The sequence below is a fragment of the Sus scrofa genome, unplaced genomic scaffold (genome assembly GCF_000003025.6).
Source record: "Sus scrofa isolate TJ Tabasco breed Duroc unplaced genomic scaffold, Sscrofa11.1 Contig2094, whole genome shotgun sequence".
In the NCBI taxonomy this organism is placed as follows: domain Eukaryota; kingdom Metazoa; phylum Chordata; class Mammalia; order Artiodactyla; family Suidae; genus Sus; species Sus scrofa.
In genome coordinates this window covers 299,345-326,672 of record NW_018085018.1, presented here as the reverse complement: position 1 = coordinate 326,672, position 27,328 = coordinate 299,345, and the positions used below count along the sequence as shown (strand labels likewise).

The window sequence follows — 27,328 nt, the reverse complement described above, 5'->3', positions numbered from 1 at the left end:
TGGTGAACAAAGCAAGAAAGGGCTTGCCTTAGGTCTAGTTCAGGGAGCCGATCAAGCAACAACAAATGTATAACCGAACCTCTTCCGAGATGGCCTATACTCTGTCTGTGGAGTGTGTTTCTCCCCGGGCTGCTCTTTTGCCTTTTGACACAGACTGCATTCTGTCTGTGGACTGTGTATTTCCCAGGCCATTTCTAAGATGGCCCACACACGCTCGCTCTCAATAAATCTACCTTTTGGAATTCCTGTTGTGTCTCAGTGGTAAAGAACTTGACAGGGATGTGAGTTCCATTCCCAGGCTACCTCAGTGGGTTACGGATCCAGCATTGCCGTGAGCTGTGGGGTAGGTCTCAGACACAGTTCAGATCTGGCATTGCTGTGGCGTGAGCCAGCAGCTGCAGTTCTGATTCAACCCCTGGCCCCGGAACTCCCATATGCCACAGGTGCAGGTCTAAAAAGAAAACAAAAAAACTACTTCTTACCTCCCAGTTCATCTCTGAATTCCTTCTGCACTGAGACATAACGAGCCTGAAGTTCAGTAAGTGCTTAGACCAAGTATATGATTTTAATTGAAAAACAGTGCGGGAGTTCCCGTCATGGCGCAGTGGTTAACGAATCCGACTAGGAACCATGAGGTGGCGGGTTTGGTCCCTGCCCTTGCTCAGTGGGTTAACGATCCGGCGTTGCCGTGAGCTGTGGTGTAGGTTGCAGACGCGGCTCAGATCCGGAGTTGCTGTGGCTCTGGTGTAGGCCGGTGGCTACAGCTCCGATTCAACCCCTAGCCTGGGAACCTCCATATGCCGCGGAAGCGGCCCAAGAGATAGCAACAACAACAACAACAACATCAAAAAAAAGACAAAAAGACAAAAAAAAAAAAGAAAAACAGTGCGTTTGGAGTTCCATTGTAGTGAAGCAAGTTAAGTCTCCGGCAATGTCACTGCTGTAGCTTGGCTTGCTGCTCTGACATGGGTTCTATCCCTGGCCCAGGGAACGTCCACATGCCAAGGGTGTGGCAAAAAAGGAATTATAAATACATACACACACACACACACACACACACACACGCACACACACATATATGCTATGTAAAGGTAAGTGCAATAAAGAAAATACACACGGTGATGGGAAAAAATTGTCCTTTTGATCAGAAAAAGCCTCTCAGAAAAGTAACATTAAGATCAGAGCTTGGAGTTCCTGTCATGGTTCTGCAGAAATGTATCTGACTAGCATCCCTAAGAACGCAGGTTTGATCCCTGGACCTGCTCAGTGGGTTAAAGATCCTGCGTTGCGGTGAGCTGCAGTGTAGGTTGCAGATGCGGCTCAGATCTGGCTGTGGTGCAGGCCCGCAGCTACAGCTCCGATTGGACCCCTAGCCTGGAAACCTCCATATGCCACCAGTGTGGCCCTAAAAAAAAAAAAAAAAGGTAATAAGAAGAAGACCCAAGCTTGGTCTTCAGGAAACGCTTAAGGAAAGACATTCCACAGACCTACTCTGAGAAACCTAACAAAAGCAAAGAGAGGACTTCGTCCACACAGAGGCTGCTCCCAGGGCTCCAGCCTTCCCTCTAGTGTTAACTGGCACTAGAGGGCGCCTCGAGTCCTCCCAGTCCCTAGGAGGCGCCCTTGCCAGAGGCCCGGACAACCTGACATCAGGCACCTGCCGCGCCAAGAACCCAAAACTCCTCGTACCGACGGAAGGCAAGAGCGGCGGCGCTAGGAAGTCCTGAGGCCTCAGGGCCTCACCGCGAGGGGTCACAAGGCCCTCAAAGAGAAGACATCCTCAAGATCATAACCTAACCAAGGTCACAGACGCTACCCCCCCCTCCCTCGGGGATAGCCCGTTTCCGGCGCCTTTAAAACAGGAAGTACTGACGGCGTCCAATCCTGGTCCTCCTTCCGCAATTAGCTTTAGCGTTCGCTCTTCGCCCGGGCAGCGCTAGGCGAGCCGTCTACCTTTACCAATCAGCTGTCAGGAAAGGCGCATGCGTTATCGAACGAACGCGACATACGGGAACTTTGACCTGAAGACGACCTCCTCTCGTTTCCCCCTCCCTCGCAGCGAAGATGGCGCTCTCCAGAGTGTGCTGGGCTCGGGCTGCTTTGTGGGGTTCGGCGGTACCCCCTGGACCTTATGTCGCCCGGAAGCTGCAGTTTGTTCGCTCTGGCCTAGCCTGGGGGGCCCCTCGGTGAGGGATCTGCAGAGAGAAAAACATTTTTGACGTTCAGGCCCTTCCAAGTGTCTCAATCTTGTTTGCATTCTGTCTCAGTTTTCAGGGTCCCACGCCCTGGCTCCTGGATTTTTATTTTTCTGCTCAGAACTCGCACCTGGCTTCCTGACCCTCAATTCTCAGTGCCCCATGTTGTCTGATTCCCTCGCCACGTGTTCTGAGCTTAGCTTTCAGCCTCCCTTTTTCAGCTCAGACTTTACCGCTGCTTAACTGGCTCTCACCTCTCTGGCCTCAGCCTGCTGCTCAAATTGTCCCTCAGGCCTTCCGCACTCTCCAAACGCGGCGTTCCCGGGATCCCTTCTTGCCTGGCCTCTCATCCGCCTTAGCTGTTTTCCTCAGTTGAGAGCTTATCTCTCCTTGATCCCAATATCTTCCTTGGATTTCCGAAGTTTCAGGTCTTAACATATACATTCTCTGAAGCAGGTGTTTGACGTTAGGAACCCCAGGCAAGAAATGGCTTCCAGGGCTGGCTCCCAGATAGTCTCTTTGATCTTCCTCGTAGGTCTTCAAAGCTTCACGTTACTCCAAAGACAGATGTGAAGAGCTTGATCTCTTATGTGGCGACCAAGACAAAAGTGATTCATGAGAAATACCATCGTTTCTTGGGTCGTCATTTCCCCCGCTTCTATGTCCTGTATACAATCTTCATGAAAGGTAAAAATGAAACTAAAATGAAAATACATTGAGTCAGCTCTTGGGCAGTGTCAAAGAGTTAGAATAAGTAAGATTGTCTGCAGGTTCTGCTATGGGGGTATGAGCTGGTATGTCTTCTGTTACATATAAATACTGGAGCATTAAAGTATTTCTTATAAGCTAGCACTTCCTGAGGATGTCTCTAGGAAGACTTTGTGATAAACACTACTGACAACACCTAGGAGGAACAGAAGTGTTTTTGCACTTAACCACCCATCTGCTAGTAGTAGAAATTTGTCATGCACAAGGGCTGGGATCTATGGCTGCACAGACCTGCTGTCAGTTGACTTGGCTTGTAAGAAAATGGGGTCTAATGTTTGTCACAGATTTCTCTGGAGATAGCATGTTGTAGAAATAGCACCACGTGGACTTAGTTTCTGAATGTTTCCAGAGCTCTGCTGCTTATTAGGAGGTGGTATGGTGTCAAGTGTCCACTCAGGAGCTAGACTGCCTGGGTTCAAATCCCAGCTTGTCACTAGCTGTGTGATTCTTACTTAACCTCTCTGTCCTTTGGTTTTTCTCATCTGCAAAATGAGGGTAGTCACGGAACCTATCAACCACATGGTTCTGAGGATTAAATAAATCCATACAAGTAAAGCCCTTAGGGTCTGAGTCATAGTAAGTGCTCGATAAATGTAGCTTTGGAGTTCCCATCGTGGCTCAATGGTTAACAAATCCGACTAGGAACCATGAGGTTGTGGGTTCGATCCCTGGCCATTCTCAGTGGGTTGAGGATCCAGCAGTACCATGAGCTGTGGTGTAGGTTGCAAACACGGCCTGGATCTGACGTTGCTGTGGCTCTGGCATAGCCCAGTGGCTACAGCTCTGATTAGACCCCTATCCTGGGAACCTCCATGTGCCACGGGAGCGGCCCTAGAAAAGGCAAAAAGACACACCACACACACACACATAAAAGTAACATTGATTATTCTTATTTTCTCTACTTTTATCGTAACACCAATTATAGTAAACTACCACATTGTCAGCTCTGAATATTATAATAATTATATATAATAGCTTCATGGACTTGGAAAATCTGTGAAGAGATAAGAACGGCTGATTTGTCTGCTTCTAGATTTTTAACTAGAGTCAAATGAAAAAAGAGTCTGAAAGTATTTTGATGGTTTGTTTTTAAGCCTTTTATTATGGAAAATTGTAAACATACACAGAAGTAGAATATTATATATAAAATGAGCTTCCATAGTCTCAGCCTCACTTCAACAATTATTGACTCAGAGCCACTGGTCTTATTTCATTTATACACTTGCTTTCTGCTGTATTATTTTGAAGCCAACCTAGGCATTATAGCATTTCATTCATAAATAGGAAAGCATTTTTTTTTTTTTTTGGTCTTTTTTTTTTTGCTATTTCTTTGGGCCACTCCCGCGGCATATGGAGATTCCCAGGCTAGGGGTCGAATCGGAGCTGCAGCCACCGGCCTACGCCAGAGCCACAGCAACACGGGATCCGAGCCGCATCTGCAACCTACACCACAGCTCACGGCAACGCCAGATCCTTAACCCACTGAGCAAGGGCAGAGACCGAACCTGCAACCTCATGGTTCCTAGTCGGATTCGTTAACCACTGTGCCACGACGGGAACTCCAGGAAAGCATTTTTAAAAACTAAAGTCCTAGATCAATGTAAGAATTATCTTGGGGTGAAGAAGAAAATGTAATCTTAGTACTGTGTTGAGTTCCCATCGTGGCTCAGTGGAAACAAATCTACCTAGTATCCATGAGGATGTAGGTTCAATCCCTGGCCTCGCTCAGTGGGTTAAGGATCCTGTGCTGTCATGAGCTGTGGTGTAGGCCGCAGACGGAGCTTGGATCCTGAGTTGCTGTGACTGTGGCATAGACCAGCAGCTACAGCTCCAATTTGACCCCTAGCCTGGGAACCTCCATATGCTGTGGGTACGGCTCTAAAAAATAAAGACAGAAATGTGTTGAATTCTAGCAATTATAAAAGTGTTCTAGAAAGGAGATAAGTCAATATTGGGTTGGGGAAATACATAGGGTTAATTGAACAAGACTTCCTGAGACTAAAGAGCTTTAACTTTTTATTTTAAAAGGAGAATGAGTAAAGAACCAGAAGGGGGTGGCCATTCCCTGGTAGATCATGGAAGGCAGGCCAGCTTGGCTGGAAGAGAAGTGACATGCGGGGGAGAGCGGGGGGGGGAGGGGAGAAGGATAAGAAACAAAATATAGGTCGTTCTCACAAGAATTTCAAGTGACCTAGTTTAAAGCTTTGATGTAGTGTTGGGGAGGGTGGTGGGTGAACGTGGAGTGAAAAGCTGCGGTGATCAAATTGGGATAACATCACACTCTGTCCTCTACTTTAATGAGGCAGGATTGCAGATGTTATGGGCTGATGCCAAAAAGGCTAGAAGAATAAAGACAAATATGTGGAAGCACAATGTAAAGTTTCATCAACTTTCATACCGGGAGATGGAGCATTTGAGACAGGTATGGGCTGGGGCCAGATACCCAGAAGTTCATGGTGAGAGAATTCAAGTTAACCCAGAGCTCAAGGATTTTTTTTCTTTGCTATTTTCTTCACCACTGACCAAGCTTTTGCCCCTTGCCATGACATCCGATTATTTGTCAGAATTGATTCATTCCGAGTTATGGACTCTTCGTAGCAGAGCTTCACAGAGTTTCTGACAGACGTTTTGAATAAAAGCTGTAAACTGTAAAATCCAGTTCATTTCTGAACATGTACGAATCTGCAAGGAAAGATCCAAAAGGCAGCAGCAAAGTGTCATTTGGTGATGACTTGATGATAGTTTTCAAGCTGAGAGTAAGAATCTAGAATTCATTCTGCAAATGAGGAAGAATTTACTGAGGGATTTCGGTGTAATGTTAGGGGTTGTTGGGAATACAAAAGTGAATGAATCTGGGCTTCTGTCCTCAAGGAACTGAACCAACTGAAGGTAGATAGAAATAACCTTGATCCTTATCTGGGCTATAATAGAAGTTGACTGCACAGGGTGGGTGGAGGGAGTGTTCATTGTATTAAGAACTTACTTGGGTTAAAACTTCCTCTGTGTTTATTTCTGCTTAGTTCCGTCGAGACGTCAACAAGTGTCTTTTCCTAGGTATTCTTTCCATTCCACCCTTTGCCAACTACCTGGTCTTCTTGCTAATGTGAGTACAGAGTTCTGTCTCCCCAGCGTATTGAAGATGTGTAGGTTTTTTTAAATTTCAAACTAAGAGAACTTGCCATTTCAGTAGCTAGGCAGAGGCTGTCAATCTTCTCGTCAGTCTAAGGTTTATAAAAGCTGCCTGGGTCACTGGGATGGCTGTAGGTGTAGGTGAGCTGGACTCTCCCTATCCCTTAGCTACCCCTGTGGGATGTGAAATAAGATAATGACCCTTTCCATCATCCCTGGAGGCAGCAGCCCACTCCCCGAGAGCCATAGCAACTTGGAGCAAATTTTTATCTTCAGGAGAAAAATGGATTTCATATTCTGATAAGTCTTTATAACTTTACCTTATATCCAAAGATGATGGTTTTAAAGTCTGACCGTGCATGTTCTAGGTAATCTGTTGCTGTGTAACAAACAGCCTCAGAAGCCTAATAGCTTAAAACAGGCATCATTTTGGAGTTCCCATCATGGCTCAGCAGAAACGAATCTGACTGGCATCCATGAGGACGAGCCTTCGATCCCTGGCCTCGCTCAGTGGGTTAAGGATCTGGTATTGCCATGAGCTGCAGTGTAGGTTGCAGATGTGGCTCAGATCTGACATTGCTGTAGCTGTGGCTTAGGCTAAAGCTGTAGCTCTGATTTTACCCCTCGCCTGGGAACCTCCATATGCCACAAGTGTGGCCCTAAAAAAAAAAGAAAAAGAAAAGAAACCAAGCATCATTTTCAAGACTTGCAGGAATTTGGGCAGGGTCAGGTGGGGGAATGATTTTTCTCTTCCATGTGGTGTTGACAGAGGTCCCTCAGTGATATGTAACTGGTGGCTGGACAGTCTGAGGTCACTCTTAGGTCTGAATGCCTTAGGAGGGATGGCTTGGGAAGACCGGAACCGTCAACCGGGGTGCCTACATGTGGGCTCGTTTGTGTGGCGGCTTCAGAGTAGTGGGACGACTACGTGGCAGCTCAGGGCTCTAATAATGAGTGTTCAGCAGGTAAGAAACTCGTGACCTTTTATACCTAGGCTTGGGAGTCAAACAGACTTAGTTCTGTTGACTGGTGCAGTCACTCAGATTTTAAAAAGCAGGGGTCGGAGACCTCACTTCTCAATAAGAGGAGTGCCAGGGAATTTGTGACCACGTTTTCAAACCACCGCATGGGTAGTTCCCGTTGTGGCTCAGCGGGTTAAGAACCTGACTGGTATCCCTGAGGACATGGGTTTGACCCCTGGCCTCACTCGGTGGGTTAAGGATCTGGCGTTACCATGAGCTGTGATCTAGGCCAAAGACACGGCTTGGATCCCCTAGTGACTGTGGCTATGGCTGGCAGCTGCAGCTCTGATTCGACCCCTAGCCTGGGAACTTCCATATGCCACCCGTGTGGCCCTAAGAAAGCAGAAAATAAGTAAATAAGGATTTCTTTTTTAAAAAATAAAACCACCACACGTGGAGAGAGATGAATTGGAGAAAATCCATTTTGTATACACATAGGACTGTGCTGCAGTTTGAGGTTGTCGACATCACATAGCGTCTGGCTCTGCAGTTCTGTCCAAAACGTGTTCGCTGTGTGCTTTAATTCAAAAGGAGTCATTTATCCGATTGCTGTCTGCACGGCTCTTCCGTTACTGCTTCCTTTTACATAACCTCAGTAATGTTGCTTGAGATTGGGCTTCTGTGTGTCTTTACACCTTGGTCTGAGACTCATTTACAAGAAGGAACAGCGAGGTAGGGAACGAGTGTCTCCATCTCTTCTTCCTAGCGTTCATGTCTGCTAAATGCTTTCTTAGCTCACTTTGAAAAATGCCAGTTTCAGCAAGTGACATTGTGATTCCTTTTCTTTCCAGGTACCTGTTTCCTAGGCAACTGCTGATCCAACATTTCTGGACCCCAAAGCAACAAATTGATTTCTTAGATATCTATCATGCTCTCCGGAATCAGTCCCACCCTGAAATCCTTAGTTATTTAGAAAGAGTTATCCCTCTCATTTCTGATGCAGGACTCCAGTGGCATATGACCGAGCTGTGCAGCAAGGTATTCCTTCACGTTAACCCTTCCTGCAAGCTAGGACTCTTGTGAGATCCAGAGCGCACTGCAACGAGGTAAGAGAGCCAGCCAGAACCTTCCTGACCTCTGCCCATCTCTTCCCTCTCCCAAGATGCAACGTGGTACCCACCCATCGAAACATGATATCCTGGCTCTGAGAGAGTGCTTCTCGGACCATCCTCTGGGCATGAACCAGCTCCAGGCTTTGCAGATGGTGAGCACTTGGTGGCTTTCCTTCTTGCACAGCCTCACCTCGCTCCAGCTCTTCCTTGCGGCGACACCGAGTTGACTTTCTCCCCCTGTGTTGTTGTGTCACAGAGAGCCTTGAGTCGAGCCATGCTTCTCACACCTTATCTGCCTTCTGTCTTGTTGAGACACCGTTTAAAGACTCATACCACTGTGATTCACCAGCTGGACCAGGCTTTGGCAAAGCTGGGGATTGGCCAGCTGACTGCTCAGGAGGTGAAGTCGGTAAGCACTTGATGGCAATCAGCCCTCAGTCCTTGGTGGGTTTTTGAGTTCGCGGAGCTGGGTGACTCCAAGGAGCGCCTTGTCTTGTTGTAGCTGAGCCAGGCTCTTTATTCTCTCGTCTCATTTCTCTGTCTTTTTTTCTCTGAGTGATCTTAACTAGTAGGAAGGAATTGCCCACAGCAGTCTTGGTTTCTGCTGCTTTTCATCTGGCCCTTCAAGAACCAAGACACTACACTTTACATCCATTGCTGTAGATTAGTTGGGCTTCTTAGCTTGTGATCTTGTCCACATCAGAGTTTATATTGCCATGGTGAAAGGTTTCTCGTGGGGATGCAGTCTTAATTTATTTAAAGAGGTTTGGGATTAGCCATGGGTTTACCCTTCCTTGGCACGCTGGCTCTGTGATCATTAAGGATCTTTTCCCTTCTGAGTAACATAGGCTTGTTATCTTCGTGGCCTGAATTCCACCCATATTGCTGAAGAGAGATGTCGAACTTGGCTGGGAGAATGGCTGCAGATTTCCTGCAGCCTGAAAGGTAAGACCAGTCCCTATGGTTATGCCACGAAAACCCATTTTTGTATTGTATTCTAAGATTACTTGGAGTTCATTATTAGGTAGTATGAGACCTTTATCAAATGCATGTGTCCGATTGAAAGGGTGCGACTCACTTCGCCTCCAGGGCCAGGGCTGGTAACGAGGTGGACCGTGCAAGACAGGAGGAGGACTGGGGAGCGTGGGAGCCTGAGGGTGAAGCAAGGGTTCTCAACCTCGGCGCTCTTGGTGCTTTGTTGGGGTGAGGGGGACTCCCCTGTACATTCTAGGACGTTTAGCAATATCCCTGGTCTCTCTCTACTTGAGGCCAGTAGCACCCCCCTCACCCAGTTCTGACGACCAAAAATGTCTCCAGACGTTGCCCCTTGACTCGGGGAGGGGGCGTGGAGCAGAATTGTCCCAGCTGAGAAGGCGGATTCAGATGCAAGCAGAAAACACTCAGCTGGCTAAACAAGCATCTGCAGGTGGGAATTCGGCCTGCATGTCTCCGGTTGGGAACCTTCAGCTAGGCTTGGATGTTTTCTAAGCCTCTGAACGTCAGGATAGGCCCACGAATCTCCTTGGGACTGAGAGACGTCCCTGGAGGACCGGCTTCTACCCGAAAGACCTGAAGGGTGACAGTGTGTTTAGTACCATTACCATCGCTGCGTTTCCTCCTGCCACCACGTGAGCCTCCAGAAATGACGATGAATAGATATAGATGTGCAGTGGAAGGAAAGAAAGTGCACATGTGGGGACCAGAACAAAGTGGGACTTTGAGAACAATGGCCTCTTAATGTCACAGCTCCCTGCCCTTGGCCTCTGGTATCAAGCCCTGCGTGACAAGGTAGCTAGAAGGCAGACTCTGCCCTGGTCTGACCATTGACGTTGATGGTGTTTTCAGACGCTGAGCTGTCCCTCTTGCTACACAGCGTGGTCCTGCTTTCCATCAACTACACCGGGACAGGGCGCTGAGCGACCGGGGAGCGGATGGCATTGCCCTGCGGTCACCTAGTACAGCGGCGTGGGACCAAATGGCGCTTGTCCGCAGAGTCTGTGTGCACTGTTAGGTGTGTGGGAGGCAGAGGGGCAGGTGCCACAGCCTCAGGGGGTGGCGCCCCTGTGCGAACTGGAGCTGAGAGAAACCTCTCACCTGGGTGGCTCATGAGGTGTCATTCCAGCCCCCTCAGAATCCGCCCAAGCCGGCAGTGGCCTCTGCACTGCGCTTTTACTGTGGTGTTTTAGGTTTGGTTCCCAGGCAGTGTGCTTTTGCCCCAGGTGGGATCCTCTCAGCCTAGGACTTGGCCACTGCCATGTTCTTTGCAGCTCTTTCTGTTCAGGGCAGTTTCTGGCTGCCGAGGGGAACACCCTGGAGCTTTTACAGCCAGGCACGTGCTTTGATGCTCCCCTCAACACTTGGTATATGACCAAACAATTGGGATTTTATTTCTGTTTTCCTCACTGGACTAACCACTCTTTTTTTTTTTTTTCAAATCCTGTGAACACTTTTTTTCTTTTTGGTAACTGAATAATTTATGGGAACATTCTAATGGAAAAGCGAAAAGGAAATGCAAGTGCTACTTGACCCCTTCCCCCCGCCAGAGTTCACAGCCTTCGCCTCCCTTGTCTTAATTTCTGGGCTCTGCTACAGCCCGTGAGTCTTAAATTCTTTGCTCCCTCCACTGTGTTGCAGCGATCCGACTGTAACCGACAGTGGCTGCCTTCTTTGGGCCATGGATCAATCCTGTAAGGTACTAATTACTGTCCAGCCCCGGAGACCAGGCGAGGTCTACACCGAGAGAGTAAGTTGGGTTCAGCTTCGGCCTACATGTTATCAGTGACCTGTAGTAATTTACTGTAAATGCATGAAGTACTGTTTTTAAACTCAAGTAAAGACCGCCTGAAACCAGTTGCTGGAAATTACTTCTGCACACCCTAATCAGTTACTAAGGCGCCTTTCACAAGACTGACCAACATAACCTAACTAATGGGGAGATAATTGGTTGGAATAGAACCTTCTGATGGGATGGAAGTTACAAAGGAGCTGATTTGAAGTTGATCCTCTTGCTGGATTTTAAGATGGTGACGAGGAATAGAGATTTCATGTGTATGTACCTGTATAGTAATGGAATTTAAAAATGGGCCCCAAGACAGGGACTGCAGGTAGGAAGCGCTCTAACGAGGCAGGATCGAGGCCTGCTTCCGCTGAAGAGGGGCGTTAGGGCACATGGTGCAAGTCAGGCTCTTGATGCTCCAAAGAGAATGTTCTATTTTTCCACCATAAAACATTCCTATTGTGAACATTAATCCTTAACTGGCCTGATTGGTTTTATATACAGCGCTAGAGAAGCATCTTTTCTCTAACAAGTAACTGAGCTGTGGTCTGGCAAGATGAAGAATTAACACACCGTCCTTTCGAATAGTTCTTTAATATTACATTTAAATATTCTCTTTAAATACAGCATTATCACAATGTAAAGGACCTAAAAGGAGGGAAAAAAAAATTTTTTTTTTTTTTTTTTTGGAGAACCAGACAAGCTTTGGATTCACATTGAAAATACTATCTGTGTACAGTATGTGAGAAAGGAAATTGTGGAAAATAATGAGTTGTAATAATGTCATTTATTATATCTAGACCTAGTCTAACCGGGACTGAAGCTGTCTGCTTCTGTGACCAAAGGCCTAGCCCTTCCAGCCACCACGAGCCATTCTGTCCAACTCGGGTAGCACCGGAAACGAGATGGACTAGGTTGTAGAAAAGGCCCTTTGCTTGACAAGACAGTTAATGCTAAATGTGAACACTTAGCATTTCAAAGCTTGGGATAGGTGAGTCAGAACTGCGAGTTAGTGAAGGGATGGACTTACATTGAGAAGCTAGTTTTTTGGAACAATTAAACCATCGTGGAATTTGGCAATGAGTTTGCCTAGATTCAAATTCTTGGTTTGATCCCAAATGTGTCTTATTGAACAGGTGATATCCACTCGGTTGCTTAGGCTGGAGCCTTCAAGGAAGGAGGGCATGTGGAGTGCTCGCCCTCCCCTTCCAACACGAACTTCTAGATTCTTCTCCAGAGTCAAAGTCCCAGTTAAGCTTCAGTGTTACACTTGAGGGGGTGTAGCTCATTTTGGGGTGGCATTTAGATCTCAGGTACTTATGATTCTCAACTCCATTTTCTGAGACTTAGAGGGTGGGGTGTGATAAGGGCCTATGACTTAGAAACTCCCTTTTAAATGTAAAACCCAGCAAAAACAGGAATGAACAGGAGAGGCAGAATGAATTCAAAGATGTTTCTTTCAGGCTCAGCTCAGACTGGAGAGGTGAAATGCTGCCGTGATGAACATGAAGGTTGCTTTCAGACACCAGGGCCTTAGTATCCCACAAGAAAAGGCTTCATGAGCAAGATAAGTAGGAATAGTTATCTCCCCCACCAAGAAAAAAAAAAAAAAGTTTTTTTTTTTTTTTCCTCTCACTTTGTTTTTTCCTGGTTAATAAACTATACCAGAAATGAAGCCTGGCATAAAGGACGCTCCCTACTGCCTCCCTTTTAAAACAGAGGCAAAGACAACTTTGCTAACAAAAGAATCCAGTGGTGTTCAGTGGAGCGCTTCCTGAAACGTAAGCTGGACATAAGAGGACAGGAACCATATTCCCCCTTAATTCGAGCAAGAACTGCGTTGTTCCACCCCCCAGCCCTCAAAGGGTGTAGTCGGAGTGTGAATTTTTTTAGAACCTGGGAGTTGTATTTAAGAATTGGTTTGGCTTCCAATTTTGATGTATCAAGACGGAGGGATCCAATAAGCATTTGCAGTTCTTGGGGGTGAACCGCGAAAGAATACAGTAGAGGACTCTAAACCCTGCACATCCAAGGAGGTCCATAAGGGCAGATACAGAAAAAAAAGAACAGAAACTAGTTGGTGACCTTAGATTGCCGCGTCCTACATTCCTTTAAAGCTCAAATCTTCCAAAGCGAGTGGGGGGAGGGGGAGACCAGACCTGGGTGGAAAAGCAAGCATGGCACAAAGTCGTCTTTTCAGCCTGTACCTGCTGCCTCCTTTGGGCAAAGGCTAATGCTCCACACAGGCCTCCTGTGGGATGTGTGAGCCCCAGATGAAGGGTGCCTGGCGGAGCTGGGGTTGGACACACACAGAAGCCTCAGGCTCTTGAGGCCTTGGCCCCAGCCAATCTAGCGTTTTGGGGGGGAGGGGATGGGGGTGGAGACAAAAGCCAAGTTTAACTCTAGTACCTAAGAACATGTGAAAAACAATTCAAGTTACAGACCAGGAATCCCCAGTGTGGGGAACAGGTCAGAAAACACCAAACATGTCAAATATTAACTTATTTACCAAATAGGGGGCCAGGGAAGCCAGGTGAAGTTTTTATAAATCCTGGAGGTTTTGTACAGAAGCAGAGACCCTTCCACCCCCTCCTCGCTAGATTCCAGCTGTATTATTACGATACACCGAAGTGGGCTCTCGGAGGAACCACCGAGGAAAATGAGCTCGAACCCCGCCTGGAGCGCAGGAGAGGGGAAGGGGCTTTGCCACGCCATCCAAATTGTCATGTTCTGGTCCCTAGTGAATAGCTGCTTGAATTACCCAGCTTCTCCCGCGAGATCCTAGTTCTTTGTTCCAAAGGCCCAGAAGGCTCAGTATGCAGCCTCCTCTGCCCCAAGACTCTATCCCCAGATCGAGCCGGGGCTGGTCTCCTTGGTTCTGTTCGCCCTTTAGAAAATACTTGTACGAACAATCCTTTCCCACCTGTTCCCCAGAGACCCCAATAAAATAACATGGGAGCAGCAGCTGCTTCTACAGTTTGTTTTGAAATGGCGTTAGATAAAATAAGGGAATAAATAGAGGGGGTAAGAGGCAGACTCTCCATCCCCGTGTCACACTGCCAGAGGGAGCTCCGGGGAAGGCTCTTCAGGGGGCCGGCCCTCGCTCTGCTGTGCGGCCTTCTCCGCCACGCAGCCCTCGTCATTGTCCGTGCGGAAGGGGAGGCTTGAGGGGGACCACGAGGGGCGGAAGTCTTCATTCTCAGCCTCCTCGGGGTTACAATCTTCCGGCACTAGCGCTTCTAGAGTGGACGGTTTCCCCACTTCTGTCTTACAGAGGGCAGCCGGGTCTGCGGGGCTACAGGCCACCAGTGAGGTAACGGGGAGGGAGAAGACACCCAGATCCTTCTCCTTGGGGAACGCGGGGGGGCCTTCTTCTGTACCAGGCTCTCCCTTCACCCCCAGGACTGGCCTCTGCTCCACCTGGTAATAGACCAGGGGCCCACTGTTCAAGTAGGATGGGCTGTTCACGCCGAGACGGTCGGGTGGTCTGAGTTCTCGGCAAAACACAGCACGGAGGAACCGGGGGGCAGCTGAGCCTGGATGAGAATGGGGGCTGTGAGGCCCGGGCACAGCTCTTCGGGGACAGCCAGCGGCTCCTCCAGGATGCACACACCCAGGCTCTCTATGCTGGAGTCCAGGCTGGCACTGGAGCCGCTGGAGTCCTCCTCCGCCTTGAGCCGCTCCAGTTCCTCCGCGCTCTGCAGGTGCATCACTGCCGTCTCATTCTCGGCAATGAACTCCTGGAAGTCCTGCGTCTCTGAACCCTGGGCTGCTGCTAGGCTGCAGCTGGCAGCAGGGGAGGGCTCCTCGTCCGGGGCTGGCGGACGGCTCACCTGCCGCTTGCTCTCCAGCTCCAGCTTCATGATGGTGTGGAGGTAATGAGTCCGGACCCGAATGGGATTGAATTCGATGCGCCCAGCCATGTTCCCACAGCCATCCCGGGAGCAGCCACATGGAAAGGACATGCGATCCACCTGAGGGGACAAGGAGGTTGCAGCCAGATGAGATGGGAGATGTTAGCCAGCGAATACAGGGAGTTGCGTTTGAAGTCTTTATAACTCACAAAACATGTAGCTAACAGCTCTAGGTAGACGGGAGTGAGCAGACCACTTGCATTTCAATTCCAGCACAGCCGTTAAAATTAATTAGCAGTGTGACCTCAAGAAAGTCATTTCTCTCTCTAGGGCTCTGTTTCCTCTTCTTAACAAAAAAGGAGACAAAGATCATATCAAAGGGCCCTTCCAGTTAAAAGTCCAGAGATGCCTCTGAATGCCGACAATTCTCAGAGAAAAGAAACTTACGTGCCTCAGACACTTTTCCAGAACTCAACTACTTTATTAAGAAGAAACAAAGGCCAGGGCCCAAGCCTCCTGCATTCTTTGACGACAGGCAGGGCGAGGGTGGTAAAGATCTAGCTGGTCCAGAGCGAAGCACTCTGAGGAAACTACGCAAAAGTGCCTTCGTTTGCCAAGGAGCTGTACCGAAGTTTCCAACAAAAGTAATGGCCAGCTTTTCCCTAACTGCTTCATTTCTCCCTGATGGTTGGCCAACCTGGTTCAGAAACAGTTATCAAGACAACTTACAGACCAAGGATATCTGGAAAGGATAGGCTGTCCACCTCCTTAGCTGCCTTTGGAATTCCCAAAACGAAAAAAAAAAAAGAAAACCCACGCATACCAAAAATAAAATTAAAAACATGAGTAGACAAGTAAGTATGTACAAATACACAATGTATTCCTACAATATTAACTTCTAGAACTCTCCATTCCAAGTCTCAGGGGAAGTCCACTTCTTAGGACTGTCCTGAGTCTGTGTGTAACAGACTGACTTGTTATGGGACTTAGTCGGAGAAAAGCATGATCTGGCCAGACCTGCTATAGCTATTTGATACCAACCTGAAAACAAGAAAGAAACGGTTGGTTAGGATAAATTCAACCACAGGACCCACAGCCTCAGTACACAAGCTCCAGATAAATGTCACTGCTTGGGATGGTGTGGCCCCTCTCAGTGGACATGTGTCTGTCTCCCACACTGTCCCTTGTCAGAGGGCCTCCCGGGGGATGATGCTTTCTCTCTCTGGACTTAAGCTCTGCCAGCCCAAACCTGATCCAGAGTTACAGATGCTGAGAACTATTTGATTTTTACAAAACTGGAGTAGAGGCTCTGTGATTCAATGTTTGCAGCATAAAAATCACAAGGCCGACCCTCATTTTTCTCTCTGCTCCCATTTGACTCAGGAATCAGTCATTACTTAAGGCACAGCTACTAAATGTTAAACTGACAACCCCTGTTCCTCTCCGTGCTGACAACTGCTTATCACCTGAGGTGCGAAACACAGAAGAAAAATGATCGTGCCTATCTCCGTGGCCGAAGAACCCTGTCTGTCTGGTTTCCTTTGTGGGTGGAGCAGGGCTGTCGGACTGGGTGTGTCCAGCCATGGGAGGCCCCCCTCCTCCCAAGCCTTGCCCCCTGCCTGGGCTCCTCCCACACCACGGCCCCGACTCTGGGGCAGACAAACCACTGCAGGCCAGCTGGGACTGACCTGGCATTTGATCCCAGCCTGGCTACAGGCACATGCCTCTGGGTCACAGTACAGTCGACAGTCACAACCACACTCTTCCCGGGACAGGCGGATGGCTCGAAGCTCCTGCTTCTCCTCAGCGTCGATGCGGTGGACGCCAGAAGCCCTGAGCAGGGCCCGCCGCCGTTTAGTGGGCAGAGGCTGCAGGAAGAAGTAATCGTCCACCTCCACGTTCTCCACATCGATGTCCTCGTCTGAAACGTCATCCAGGGTCAGGCCGTCAGCCTCCACCGACTCCACCGTCCCGTTCTTGGTCAGCTGCCAAGAGACGGAAGCAAGGTCAGGCTCCAGGGCGTGAAAAGCAGGGGCCTTCCTGCCGTGCGCAGCTCCAGCAGCTCGGCCCAACCGACCTTTCTGGCAGCATCCCTGCAGGCCCTCCCATCACACTGTCGGTGCGACTAACACAACCGAGAAACCGAGCCTTTAACTTTACTCAGTGAAGTGCACTCTAGTGGAGAGCGCAGGTCCAGAGAATAAATCAACCCAGGGCAGGAAGACAGGAAGCCGACAGAGCTCGAATGCCGCCCTGTCCACACAAGGGACGTCGCTTTTGGGATCAAGATCTCAAAACCTCGCCTCTTCTTCTCTCCCAGAAGATAATCGTTTCCCACAAACACATCCTCCATTCCCAGGCTCGGGTCCCTTAGCTTCGGCTAACCTGCCTTCTAAGACACAGAGGGGAAGGTATATCAACAACGGAATGTTCCTGGGATGTAAATAACCTTGCAAAACACCCTTCAATCTGCACCCCGATGTTCCCCAAGCCACATTCTGGGAAGAAGATTACACACACATGTAGTATAAGGCTACCTACCAGGTTTTCATCAATGAACCTGAAGCCCCACAGTGTGAATAATTATCTGTGCCTACAAAGAAGACCTTTGTTTTATTGGGAGGAGGAAAAAAAATGAGCAAATTATTCATGACTATCAAGAAAGCCCTCACTTCCAACCCACGGGCTAGAAGAAATATGTTCTTTCTCCTTTCTGATCCTCTTTCACTTGGTTTCAAAGAGAAGCTGGATGCAAGGTAGGGCGGCAGAGCCCTACGGAGTGTACTCTCTGCAGGCAGAGATCCGGGTTCCCTGCTAAGAAGGATGCGGAGCCAGGAAAGGCAGTCTTAGCGGAAGGATGGGCTGGAGACGATTTGTGGCTGAATGAGCTGTGAAGACTCACTAGAGAATTTGGGTAAAGAAAACGAGGCCTCATGATCCCCAGGGCTCTGGAAGCACGAGCAGGATGAAAGCCAAGCTACTGGAGGGTTTGGCTGATTTCATCAGCCAGCCAGAGGCGTGCTGGTAAAGGAACAACTCCTGGGAGAGGCGTGATGCAACAGACCTGGCTAATAAGTGATACACCTGTTTGGTTTGTTTGTTTGTGGGGGAGCTGCTAGAGAAATGAGAGAAAATGGTGCTTCTGGGGACTCCTAGTCTATCACTTCTGTCCCCGCAGGCCAATGATGAGGGGCCTTTCCGCCAGCCTTAGCACTGCTCCTGCCCATTTCTCCAGGGGTGGCCTCCTCCAAAGCACCCCCGTCTTACCCTCTCAAAGGAAAGATATTAGAGATGCAAGAGAAAGAAACCCCTGTAGATATGAGAATTTATTATGGCATGATAGATCATGAGAAAGTCTTCCAGTCATTAAAAGCTAGTGAAACAAATGGATAGTCTTTTGCAAAAATTTAAGTTAGATTTCCCAATTTACACTATTCATAACCATGAATCCATATGGATAAAAAGCCAAAAAAAAAGCAAGGTACTAATACAGCTACAGGGCACTAGCAGCTTTTTTTTTTTCCTTTTTGTGGCCATCTAAAAAGAAAACAAGTATTAGATGGCATATGGGGTATGCAATGTGTATATATTTTTGAGACCAATAGTCTTCCCTATAGAGCGCTAGAGACAGGAAAATTTCCAAGAAAAGAGTAAAACTGGGCCTGGGAAGAGCAAAGTCAGGGTTTTCTCTTGACACAGAAAGATGCATTAGGAGTTCCCATCGTGGCTCAGGGGTTGATGAAGCTGACTAGCAACCATGACGACGCAGGTTTGATCCCTGGCCTTGCTCAGTGGGTTAAGGATCCGGCGTTCTGTGGCTGTGGTCGCAACCAATCCACACTGTGGCTGTGGCGTAGGCTGGCGGCTATAGCTCCAATTAGACCCCTAGCCTGGGAACCTCCATATGCCACCGAAAAAAAAAAGATGTATTAGATGTCACCAGTGTGCTGCTCACTAAACCTGCTACTGTGTAGGAATCCTATACCTCGCTCTGAGTTTGCCAGGCTTTGCCCCTAGACTCCAAGGGAGGACATCAAACAGGGTGCTGGTACGCTTTGAAAGGACATCCCTCTACCAGATTTAGGGGAGAGGTTTCTTCTTAGGGAAAGGGAAGAAAGCTTTCATTGCAAATGATAAGAACAGTGTTTATTTGCCCAGTTGTTGCTATGGCAGCAGGAAGGTGAAAGGGTCAGCGATGGAATTCCTCAGACAGAAGAAAGGGAAGCCTGACTGTCATTCTAGTCAGAAAAACAGGTGTAAGGCTTTAGGCGTAGACTGCGGGCAGTAGACACAGCTCTCAAAGGAGAGAGCTGCGAGATCTAGTTCACATACACCCTTGGCCACCAGTTCTCCAACCCTACCGCCTTCTGGAGTTATCTCATTAGGATTTCACCCACAGCCCTGGAAATAACGCAGCCACCTGTTTTACTATGAGTCTGTGTACTATGAGCCCACAAGAAACTTGGCCAAGCCTAAAGCAGTGTTCTCCAAATTTGGAACCAGGAACTCTGGGGCAATTTTTTGCAGCCTGATGGCTTTGGGCTTGCAGCCCAAGCTATGCTGAGAGCAAATGGAAGCCACAGAGAGCCGTCTGAGATGCGTCTTCTTCCAGCCCTGCTCTCCTCCTCAACTTGAAGGGCGGTGTGGCATCCGACTGCAGGCCCGGTACTACACAAACTGAAATAACTCTGGTAATGCTGTTGTTTATACCTGAAAAACTATCACCTAGAAGCAATGGAGTCACAGAAACAGCAGGATTCTTTCAGAGAATGTAAAAAAATCCCAAATCTATTCTGTGCATCAGGCCAGGGGACAATCATTTGACAAGAAACTGAAACACTGTGCTGCTGCTGCCTCAGGGTCCAGGGGTATCCATACTTCAAACATCAAAAACATTTGTTGAGGGGGCGAAGGTAGGGGTTCTAAAGAAGCCACCTCGCCATCTCTGGCAGACCCCCCACAAAAAACAATGGGGTCTCCGACTAAGATCGGACTCCACATCTGAGATTCTCACTAGAAAGATATGGAATCTCTACATACCAAAGGCAAGAATCCCAACAACCCAAACCAAAAAACACAGCACGCTAGGCCTTAGTGGTTTCCCACTGCATCTTGGCGCACGAGAACAACCAGACCCCTTAGGCACCTTCATCTTCTTGGCGTGGAGTTTCTCCTCCTTCAGGTGTTCACGAAGAATCTCCCGATGGTTCACCTCCTGCTCTTGAGCAAACTCACAGAGCGTGTAGCTGCGTACGGAGTTATGACGCTGCGCCATGCCCAGGGAGCTGCCGCCCTGGCTGGGCACACTGGTGAAACCCTGGCGCCGGGCGAAGTAGTACACGGTCACCTGGTCAAAACGCACATTCTTCCTCCGCAGCTGCTTCTGCCGCTTCAGGATGGATGTGGCTGCGAAGGGAGCACAGAGAGTTTTATTAACCCAGAGACGGCCTGTTTGGGGCCTTCATTCTTGGTCCTTCACCTGGGCTCTCAACTTGGCTCCAAAGGTACCCACTGTACCTCGAGACCCTCTGGGTTTTCAAATCCTAAACACACAGCTGGAAGGGCCCTTGAACGTCAGCTGGTCCTTACCACTGCCTCTAGACTGACCTCCTCAAACAGATGACTACAAAATCCATTTTTAGTTACCAGCTGGGGAGAGAATCTCTAGGTAATCTTTTCAGGATGTAACAGTCTACATAGCTTCAGTGTCCAGTACAGCAGCCACTTGCCACATGCAGTAATTTAACTAAAATGAAATCAAATTTAAAATTCAGTTCCTTGGAGTTCCCACTGGTGCAGCAAGTTGAGGATCTGTGTTGTCACCGCTGCAGCTCAGATTCGATCCCTGGTCCAGAAACTTCCATATACCGAGAGTGTGGCTGAAAAACAAAATTCAGCTCCTCAGTTGCACTAATCACATTTCAAGTGCTCAACAGCCACATATGGCTAACGGCCACCAGAATGGGCAGTGCAGAAAGGGAACATGTCTATCAAATCAGAAAACTGTATTGGACATTTGAATGGAGAATGGCAAACTTCCCCCACAGAGGTCCAGGAAGTAAATATTTGAGGCTCTGCAGGCCATGAGGTCTCTGTTGCAACTACTCGACTCTGCCTTTGTAGCACCGAAGCCATCAGACACTGGGTGTGGCTGTGTTCCAAAAAAAAACTTTATTTACAAAAATAAGCAGTGGGCCAGATTTAGCCCAGAGGCAACCCCTGATCTACAGAATTAGAAGTTCTTTCCAAGAAACTAATTGAGCCATAAGAATTAAGAAGTGTGGCGATGCCCAGTGCCCTGCTAGAGCTACAAGTTTGTGGAGCTCTATGGCATTCTGGTGGAGAACAGTAGAATCCTGGCTCCTCCCTCTTTGGTTTAATTCAACCCATTCTGGGACACGCAAACCACAGCACAGGTAAGAGCAGCTGGAGTAAATCAGACTTAAGTCTATGATCTTCGAGCCATGAGGGCTGCCAAAGAGCAAGGCTGAGTTAAGAGTGGGCAAGATTATGATTCAGGGCAAATCCCCAAGCTGGAGAGAAGCTGTCTCAAGGGCTCCAATGCGATGCTTGGGGGAATGGGTGTAGGCGGGAAGGGAGCGGCTGACTTACGTGTGAAGCTGGCAGTTGTAGGAGGATTGAGGCTGTCGCAGCTGTCAGCACTGTCACTGCTGGAGATCTCATCGTCTGAGTTGGAAACTGATGAGCCCACATCCACATCATCAAACTTCCTCTTGAGACCCGAGCCCGTGAATGCATCCATTGGTTTCAAAGGGGTTTCTTTGGGGAGCCCACCACGTTGGCCCCAAAGCCCCTGCTCACCACCAGTTAGCCAGGTGCATTAGGATTCTGCCCAGGGGAAAGGAGGAATTAGCAGGTCCCATCCTAAGACAGACCCCTCCCAAGGCTCCTCATCCCAAGGCTGTGATGGAAGAAAGCAAGCACCTGAGGCAGCACTGACATACGTCATGGCTCTACTTAGTCCAGCCAGCACTCTGCTACTTCTGTTCCTCCTCTGCCCTTCTAGTCTCAGTCACTCTTAGAATAAGGAGATGAGTAGCAGCAGCACCTTTCCCAGGGGGTGAAGGCCTTAGGTTCCAAGCCAGCTGGGCGCTAGGCTTCCTTAGCCCTGGGATACCAGAGGCCACGCTCCAGCTCACTCAGGAGAGCTCGCCATGGGGCCAGTAGGAGGGACTGGGGATCAAAGGCAGAATTAGGCTGTGCCTAAACCTAGACTAGACCCAATTATTTTTCCTCGTGGAAATACAGCCTGGCATTTCCCAAAGTGCATCCATTAAGTAAACTAGTTCCATAGATATTAATAGCTTTTACATGGAAATAGGACTGCTGTGTCAAACTACTTTAGAAAACTGCTTACGGGAAGACCTCTTAGTGGCTTTTAATATGCTAATGAGCGTGGTGAAGGGTAGGAGGAAACAGAAGGCAGTGTTTCCGCACACACGATTAAGGAACTCTTTTGTTTCTCTAGTGTCTTGCAGGGTGAGGGGGGGGTGTACGCAAAGGAACCTTGGAACCCTGAGAAATACTGCTCTAGGCTCTCAATTTCAAAGTACACTGACAGTCAGAGAAATGCTTTACCCAGATCTTCACAAAAGTAAAGTGTCTCAGCAGGCTCCTAAAAAGGTGAAGTGCGGTTCGGTTCTAAAGAATGGACTGAAAGGGGGGCGGGGGATGGGTTGAAGATAAGAATCTGCAAAGGCTTCAAAGCCCAGACGCTTTCCCGATCTCGTACTGCTCCATCAAATAGGGCTCAGCCAGTCTGCATCACCCTCTGCGCGAGGACGTAGCTTTACAGTCTTTGCCCTCAATAAAGAACCAGCAAGGGCACAACAGCAAGAGAAGTGACAATTTATTTACCCGGTTCCATCAATCCGGCAGGCAGTGTTTTCAGCAAGCTGCCACACAACCAAGGAGTCTGGGATAGTTCATTTCCCAGGTAGAAATCTTTCTCCTCCTCCATCTTTGGACTTAAAGTTCCCGAGGAGATGAATCTGCTCAGCAGAAATGCTGTCCGAGCCAGAGCCACGTGTGATGATCTGAAACCTCCCGGCTTTGCCTCAGTAATGCCAGAATCTCCCCAGACTATGATCTCACTAGCTGCTAATTATGCAGCAGGAATAACAACACTGCCCAGAAAGCCAGGGCCGCATTACTGCAGAGCAGCTTCCCCAGAATATACTGTGGTGTCAAGAGATGCCTGCTACAGAGCTGGTTTTCTGGACTGTCTCTTGGAAGCGATTTGCCTGCTCTTGGGTCAGCGCTACACAGTCAACCAGACCTAATAAGCACTTTGGACATTTCCTAAGCGATCCAGCCAGAGCTCATCAAAATTCTGCATTCAAGTCACAAGATACACCTAAGAAACCTCAGTCCTCGTAGGACTCGGACAAGCACATTCCCGAAATAAATTGGCCAGCGAGAAACAAATTATCAAGCACTTGATAAGAATTGCAATTAAATGTAAAAATGAGCCCCAAGTATCCATTCTGTTCTTCAGGTTACTGATCTTACCATCAGAGGTCGCATTCCTAGGACACAGCTGAGAATGGAGAGGACCAGCGACTTATATGGGTTAAGATTTCATCTGGGCTTAGAGATAGCTAGTAACTAACAAATTTCTCATCCCATTCTAATATTGGGGGAGGGAGACCTCTGCAGTGGAGTACTTATGTGGCTGGAATGAGAAAAAATATCAGAATAATGTTGACCAATGAAATTTTTTTTTTTTTTTGTCTTTTGTCTTTTTGTTGTTGTTGTTGTTGTTGTTGTTGCTATTTCTTGGGCCGCTCCCGCGGCATATGGAGGTTCCCAGGCTAGGGGTTGAATCGGAGCTGTAGTCACCAGCCTACGCCGGAGCCACAGCAACGCGGGATCCGAGCCGCGTCTGCAACCTACACCACAGCTCACGGCAACGCCGGATCGTTAACCCACTGAGCAAGGGCAGGGACCGAACCCGCGACCTCATGGTTCCTAGTCGGATTCATTAACCACTGCGCCACGATGGGAACTCCTGACCAATGAATTTAATACTTCCTCCCCACTTAAAAGCAGACTGAGCTGGAACTCTTCCTTGGAAAGGCCTTGAGTCTAGCTTCAGTTTTTAATGAGAGCCAGTTAGTGTCGCTACTAGGAAAGTGCCTTTTTCCTCGGCTTGGAAGCACCTGGGGATGGAGGATTGGGAGCAAAAGTGCATTCCTGTCCTCCGTGCAGGTGCCCCTTTGCTTCTGGTACCATGGGTTCCCTTCGAGGAGTATTTCTCTGTGAGCCCTGCGTGAGGCTGGGCTTGGTCCAAGATCAGCTTTATTATCAGAATTCTCCGCTGTCTTAACCCAGGTGCCCTCAGGATAACCTTTCTCTTCAGGTCACTGTTGTGCACTGGGGCACAGCCAGGAGGTCTGGCTGCTCGTTCTATCCTCTTTTCTACGACTTCCTCACTTCCACTGCTGGAATAGAGGTTTCTGGGGAATGACAGGAGGCAGATAAGTGAGAAGAAAAAAAGATGTGAAACCTAGGAGAAAAACATTTTCCTAAAAATACCTGAGAATCATCTGAATCTATGGCTAAATGTGTAACCAGTGTGCATACTGACTGAGCTCTCTTCACCCTACTCGGGTGCTAGCATCACTTTCTCTGACACTAACCCATTATTTAAAAATAAAAACCTCGATGTTCTCATGTGGTGCGCAGCAGGTTAAGGATCTGGTGTTGTCTTAGTTGTGGCATAGGCTGCAACTGCAGCTTGGGTTCCATCCCTGGTCTGGGAACTTTCACATGCTGCAGGTGTGGCCAAAACAACAATTCTGTCCTAACCAATATAATTTTTTTTTTTCTTTTTAGGGCCATACCTGTGGCATATTGAAGTTTCTGGGCTAGGCGTCGGATCTGAGCTGCAGATGCCAGCCTGCACCACAGCCACAGCAACACCAGACCCATGCTGCATCTGTGACCTACACCACAGCTCACGGCAATGCAGGATCCTTAACCCATTGATCGAGGCCAGAGATCGAACCTCCATCCTCATGGCTATTAGCTGGGTTGTTACTGCTGAGCAGTAATGGGAACTCCCAGTATAAACTGACATTTCAACCCAGTTCTCCTTGTCTAACTCTCTGGTGTGAACTTGAGTGGTTAGATAACGATGTCCACTGGGCATCAAGGAGAAACCTCCCATCCACTTCCCGTGGCCTAAAGAAATCCTTCTGTGCAACACCAACAACAAGAATAGGTTCCACGTTCCAATTTACCAATTCAACTTCCTTTCAGGCCATAATTAGAAGTCAGTCATTCCCACCTCTCCCAACTATTTATTCACTGGCAGAGGATCAATGCCTGTGTTCAAGAAAAACACTTCTCAGTTATACTCCAAGCACTTAAACCCACACAGATATAATCAAGTTGAGACTGAAAATGCAGGTCATAACTGACAGTTAACTGTCAAAATGACCAACTCAAACAACAAAAGCTTTTGGAGAAAATAATGCAAACCTCAATAACAGCTTTTATGCCAGTAAAATTAAAGAGCGGCTGACACTCTTTACCTACATGCCTTACTGTTTCTAGCTGAACATTTCCCAAAGGTATCTGCAATAATTCGGATCCACAGTATATAGAAGATAGTAGGCGAGTACCAAATAAAAGATTTACAGCATTATTATCTGTATTTCAGGACTAGATCTGAGCCTTTTTAGGCCTGTGAAGATTCTGATTTCAACCCCTCAAAACAAACAAGCAGCATATGTGAGACTAGTGAAAAAGGAGCTGCCCCTCCCCCAATTTTGTGGCTGCAGAATGCATTGGTAAAGTTTAGGTAATGAAAGCCTCTGTCATAAATGAGTCCACAGTAAGACAAGGTATATCTCACAGGAGAAGGCCTCTCTATTCGGCTGGAACCCAACCTTGTGCTAAAGGTCAAGGGACAAAAATCTCTAGTAAGATCGTCAGTGCCACCGTTTGCTGTGGGTTAGAGGATGGAACGCTTGCTAAGTGTTATCATCAACCCAAATTAGGGTGATGGGTCCTGATTCTTTTACAAGAAACTGTGCTTGATTCTCAAATGCTATGAATTTCACCATCCATGTGTCCTTGTGGTTCCCAGGATCATGAACTTACAAAGTGCTCAAGTGAAAACATCGTGTTTAAACTAGGCATTTCAGGGAAGGAGCCCCCCTCCAACACTCACTCCTTGGTTTTTATCACTTCCCTGACACAAGGTTAGAACTGGCTTTTCATGTGTAAACTCTCATCGTGTGAAGGACATGAGATCTTTTAGGGGAGAACTGGAACATGATGCTGCAGGAACCGTGAACTCTCAAGGATATCCAGCCATTTATAACTCTGGCCCACACGAACATCCTCCTGGCTTTGGACATTTGCAAAATGGAAAGTCAGTAAAGAAAAGGAAAATCTGAAACAACTATGGGTTTACCTTGAACTGAAAACTGCAGGACCAGGGGACACTGTGTCTCCTGGGGATAACTTCTAACATTTCATACTGAAGTACGTTTTGTGTGTCACACTGCCACTCTAAACCCCTTTAAAAGGATGAATCAAAACCGTGGCACTAAAAAGGATGGATGGCAGTCAGCTGCGTGTTTGGGCCTGAGAGAAAAGATCAAACTAGCAACCAGGGCAAGTGATGCTTTCGTTTTCCCACACAACGCCAGAAAAATGTGAGATATCAGGAACCTGAGCTGAAAGGACATGTCAAGTCACCAGTTCCCCTTCGTGGACACCCCCGCTGAACCCTTCAGCTCCAGGGCACCTTTCGTCTTTGATTCCTGCTAACCTTCCCGCTCATTCCAATCGTCTGCTGCCCCCCCTACCCGGCTTCCCATCCCTTCCTGCCTGCTACTCACAAATTCCCAACCACTCCTCCCACATTTTCCTCTTATTTCCTCCCTCCCCTTGCTTCACTTCCCTCCATCCTACATCATCTCCACTCCATTCCGAACTCAACCCGCATCCGAATTCCTGCCGGCTTCTAAGCCTCCCGTCCGTCTCCCTCAAGCGGCCCCCGCAGTCCGGGCCCGCGTCCTCTGTGCCCCTCGCTCCCACGCCTCTCCCGACTCTTTCCCTTCCCGGCGGCGCCCTAGCTCCCCGCCCCCCTCATTTCTGACCCCTCCATCCGCGAGGCTCTGGGCTGACCACTCCTCCACAGCCGCCCGGGGGCTGATCCCGAGAAAGGACGAGGCGGCACCCTCTGCCCCGCACCCCCAGGCCCATTACCGGCCCCGCTGCAGCCGCCGCCTCCCGTGATGGTCTCTGCCGCCCCCGCTGCCGCCGCCGCCGCCGCCCTAGCCCGGGTGGGAAGGAGGGAGGAGGGGGAGAGTCCCGTGGCCGCAGCGACGGTCAGGGAGTTCCCAGGGTAGCAGGGCTGGGAGGGATGGTGGGTGGGCAGGTCGGCCGGCAGGCGGCGGAGGGCGGGCGGCTCCCGCAACTCCGGCGCCCCAGGCAGCAGCCGCCCAGAACCGCCCCGGCTCCGGCTAACAATAGGATCCGGCCGCAGCGCTCT

At 48.7% G+C, this 27,328-nt stretch overlaps 2 protein-coding genes across 5 annotated transcripts; one reads left to right on the top strand and one right to left on the bottom strand.

Annotated features, from left to right (window-relative positions):
- The first annotated feature begins 1,504 nt into the window (after positions 1-1,504).
- Positions 1,505-13,016, top strand: LETMD1 (LETM1 domain containing 1). 4 transcript variants are annotated; one of them, XR_002341153.1, is made up of 10 exons: positions 1,505-2,186; positions 2,731-2,882; positions 5,270-5,385; positions 5,984-6,066; positions 7,906-8,092; positions 8,217-8,318; positions 8,423-8,575; positions 9,015-9,111; positions 10,040-10,177; positions 10,801-11,030. XR_002341153.1 is itself a non-coding variant. In XM_021081716.1 (9 exons), the coding sequence occupies exons 1-9, from the start codon at positions 2,065-2,067 to the stop codon at positions 10,120-10,122; spliced, it is 1,095 nt and encodes a 364-aa protein (XP_020937375.1). In that variant the 5' UTR covers positions 1,506-2,064; the 3' UTR covers positions 10,123-11,016. The 4 variants fall into 4 exon arrangements, 2 of the variants coding, with proteins under 2 accessions (XP_020937375.1, XP_020937376.1); XR_002341154.1 differs by having other exon boundaries at positions 1,512-2,186; positions 10,012-10,177; positions 10,801-13,016; XM_021081716.1 differs by having other exon boundaries at positions 1,506-2,186; positions 10,040-11,016.
- CSRNP2 (cysteine and serine rich nuclear protein 2) lies at positions 10,584-26,927 on the bottom strand. Its single transcript, XM_021081715.1, is given in 5 exon segments — positions 10,584-14,412; positions 14,415-14,916; positions 16,485-16,781; positions 19,943-20,202; positions 21,409-26,927. Coding segments are annotated over 5 exon segments (1,629 nt in total). The 5' UTR covers positions 21,560-26,927; the 3' UTR covers positions 10,584-13,993.
- Between the last annotated feature and the right edge of the window lie 401 nt (positions 26,928-27,328).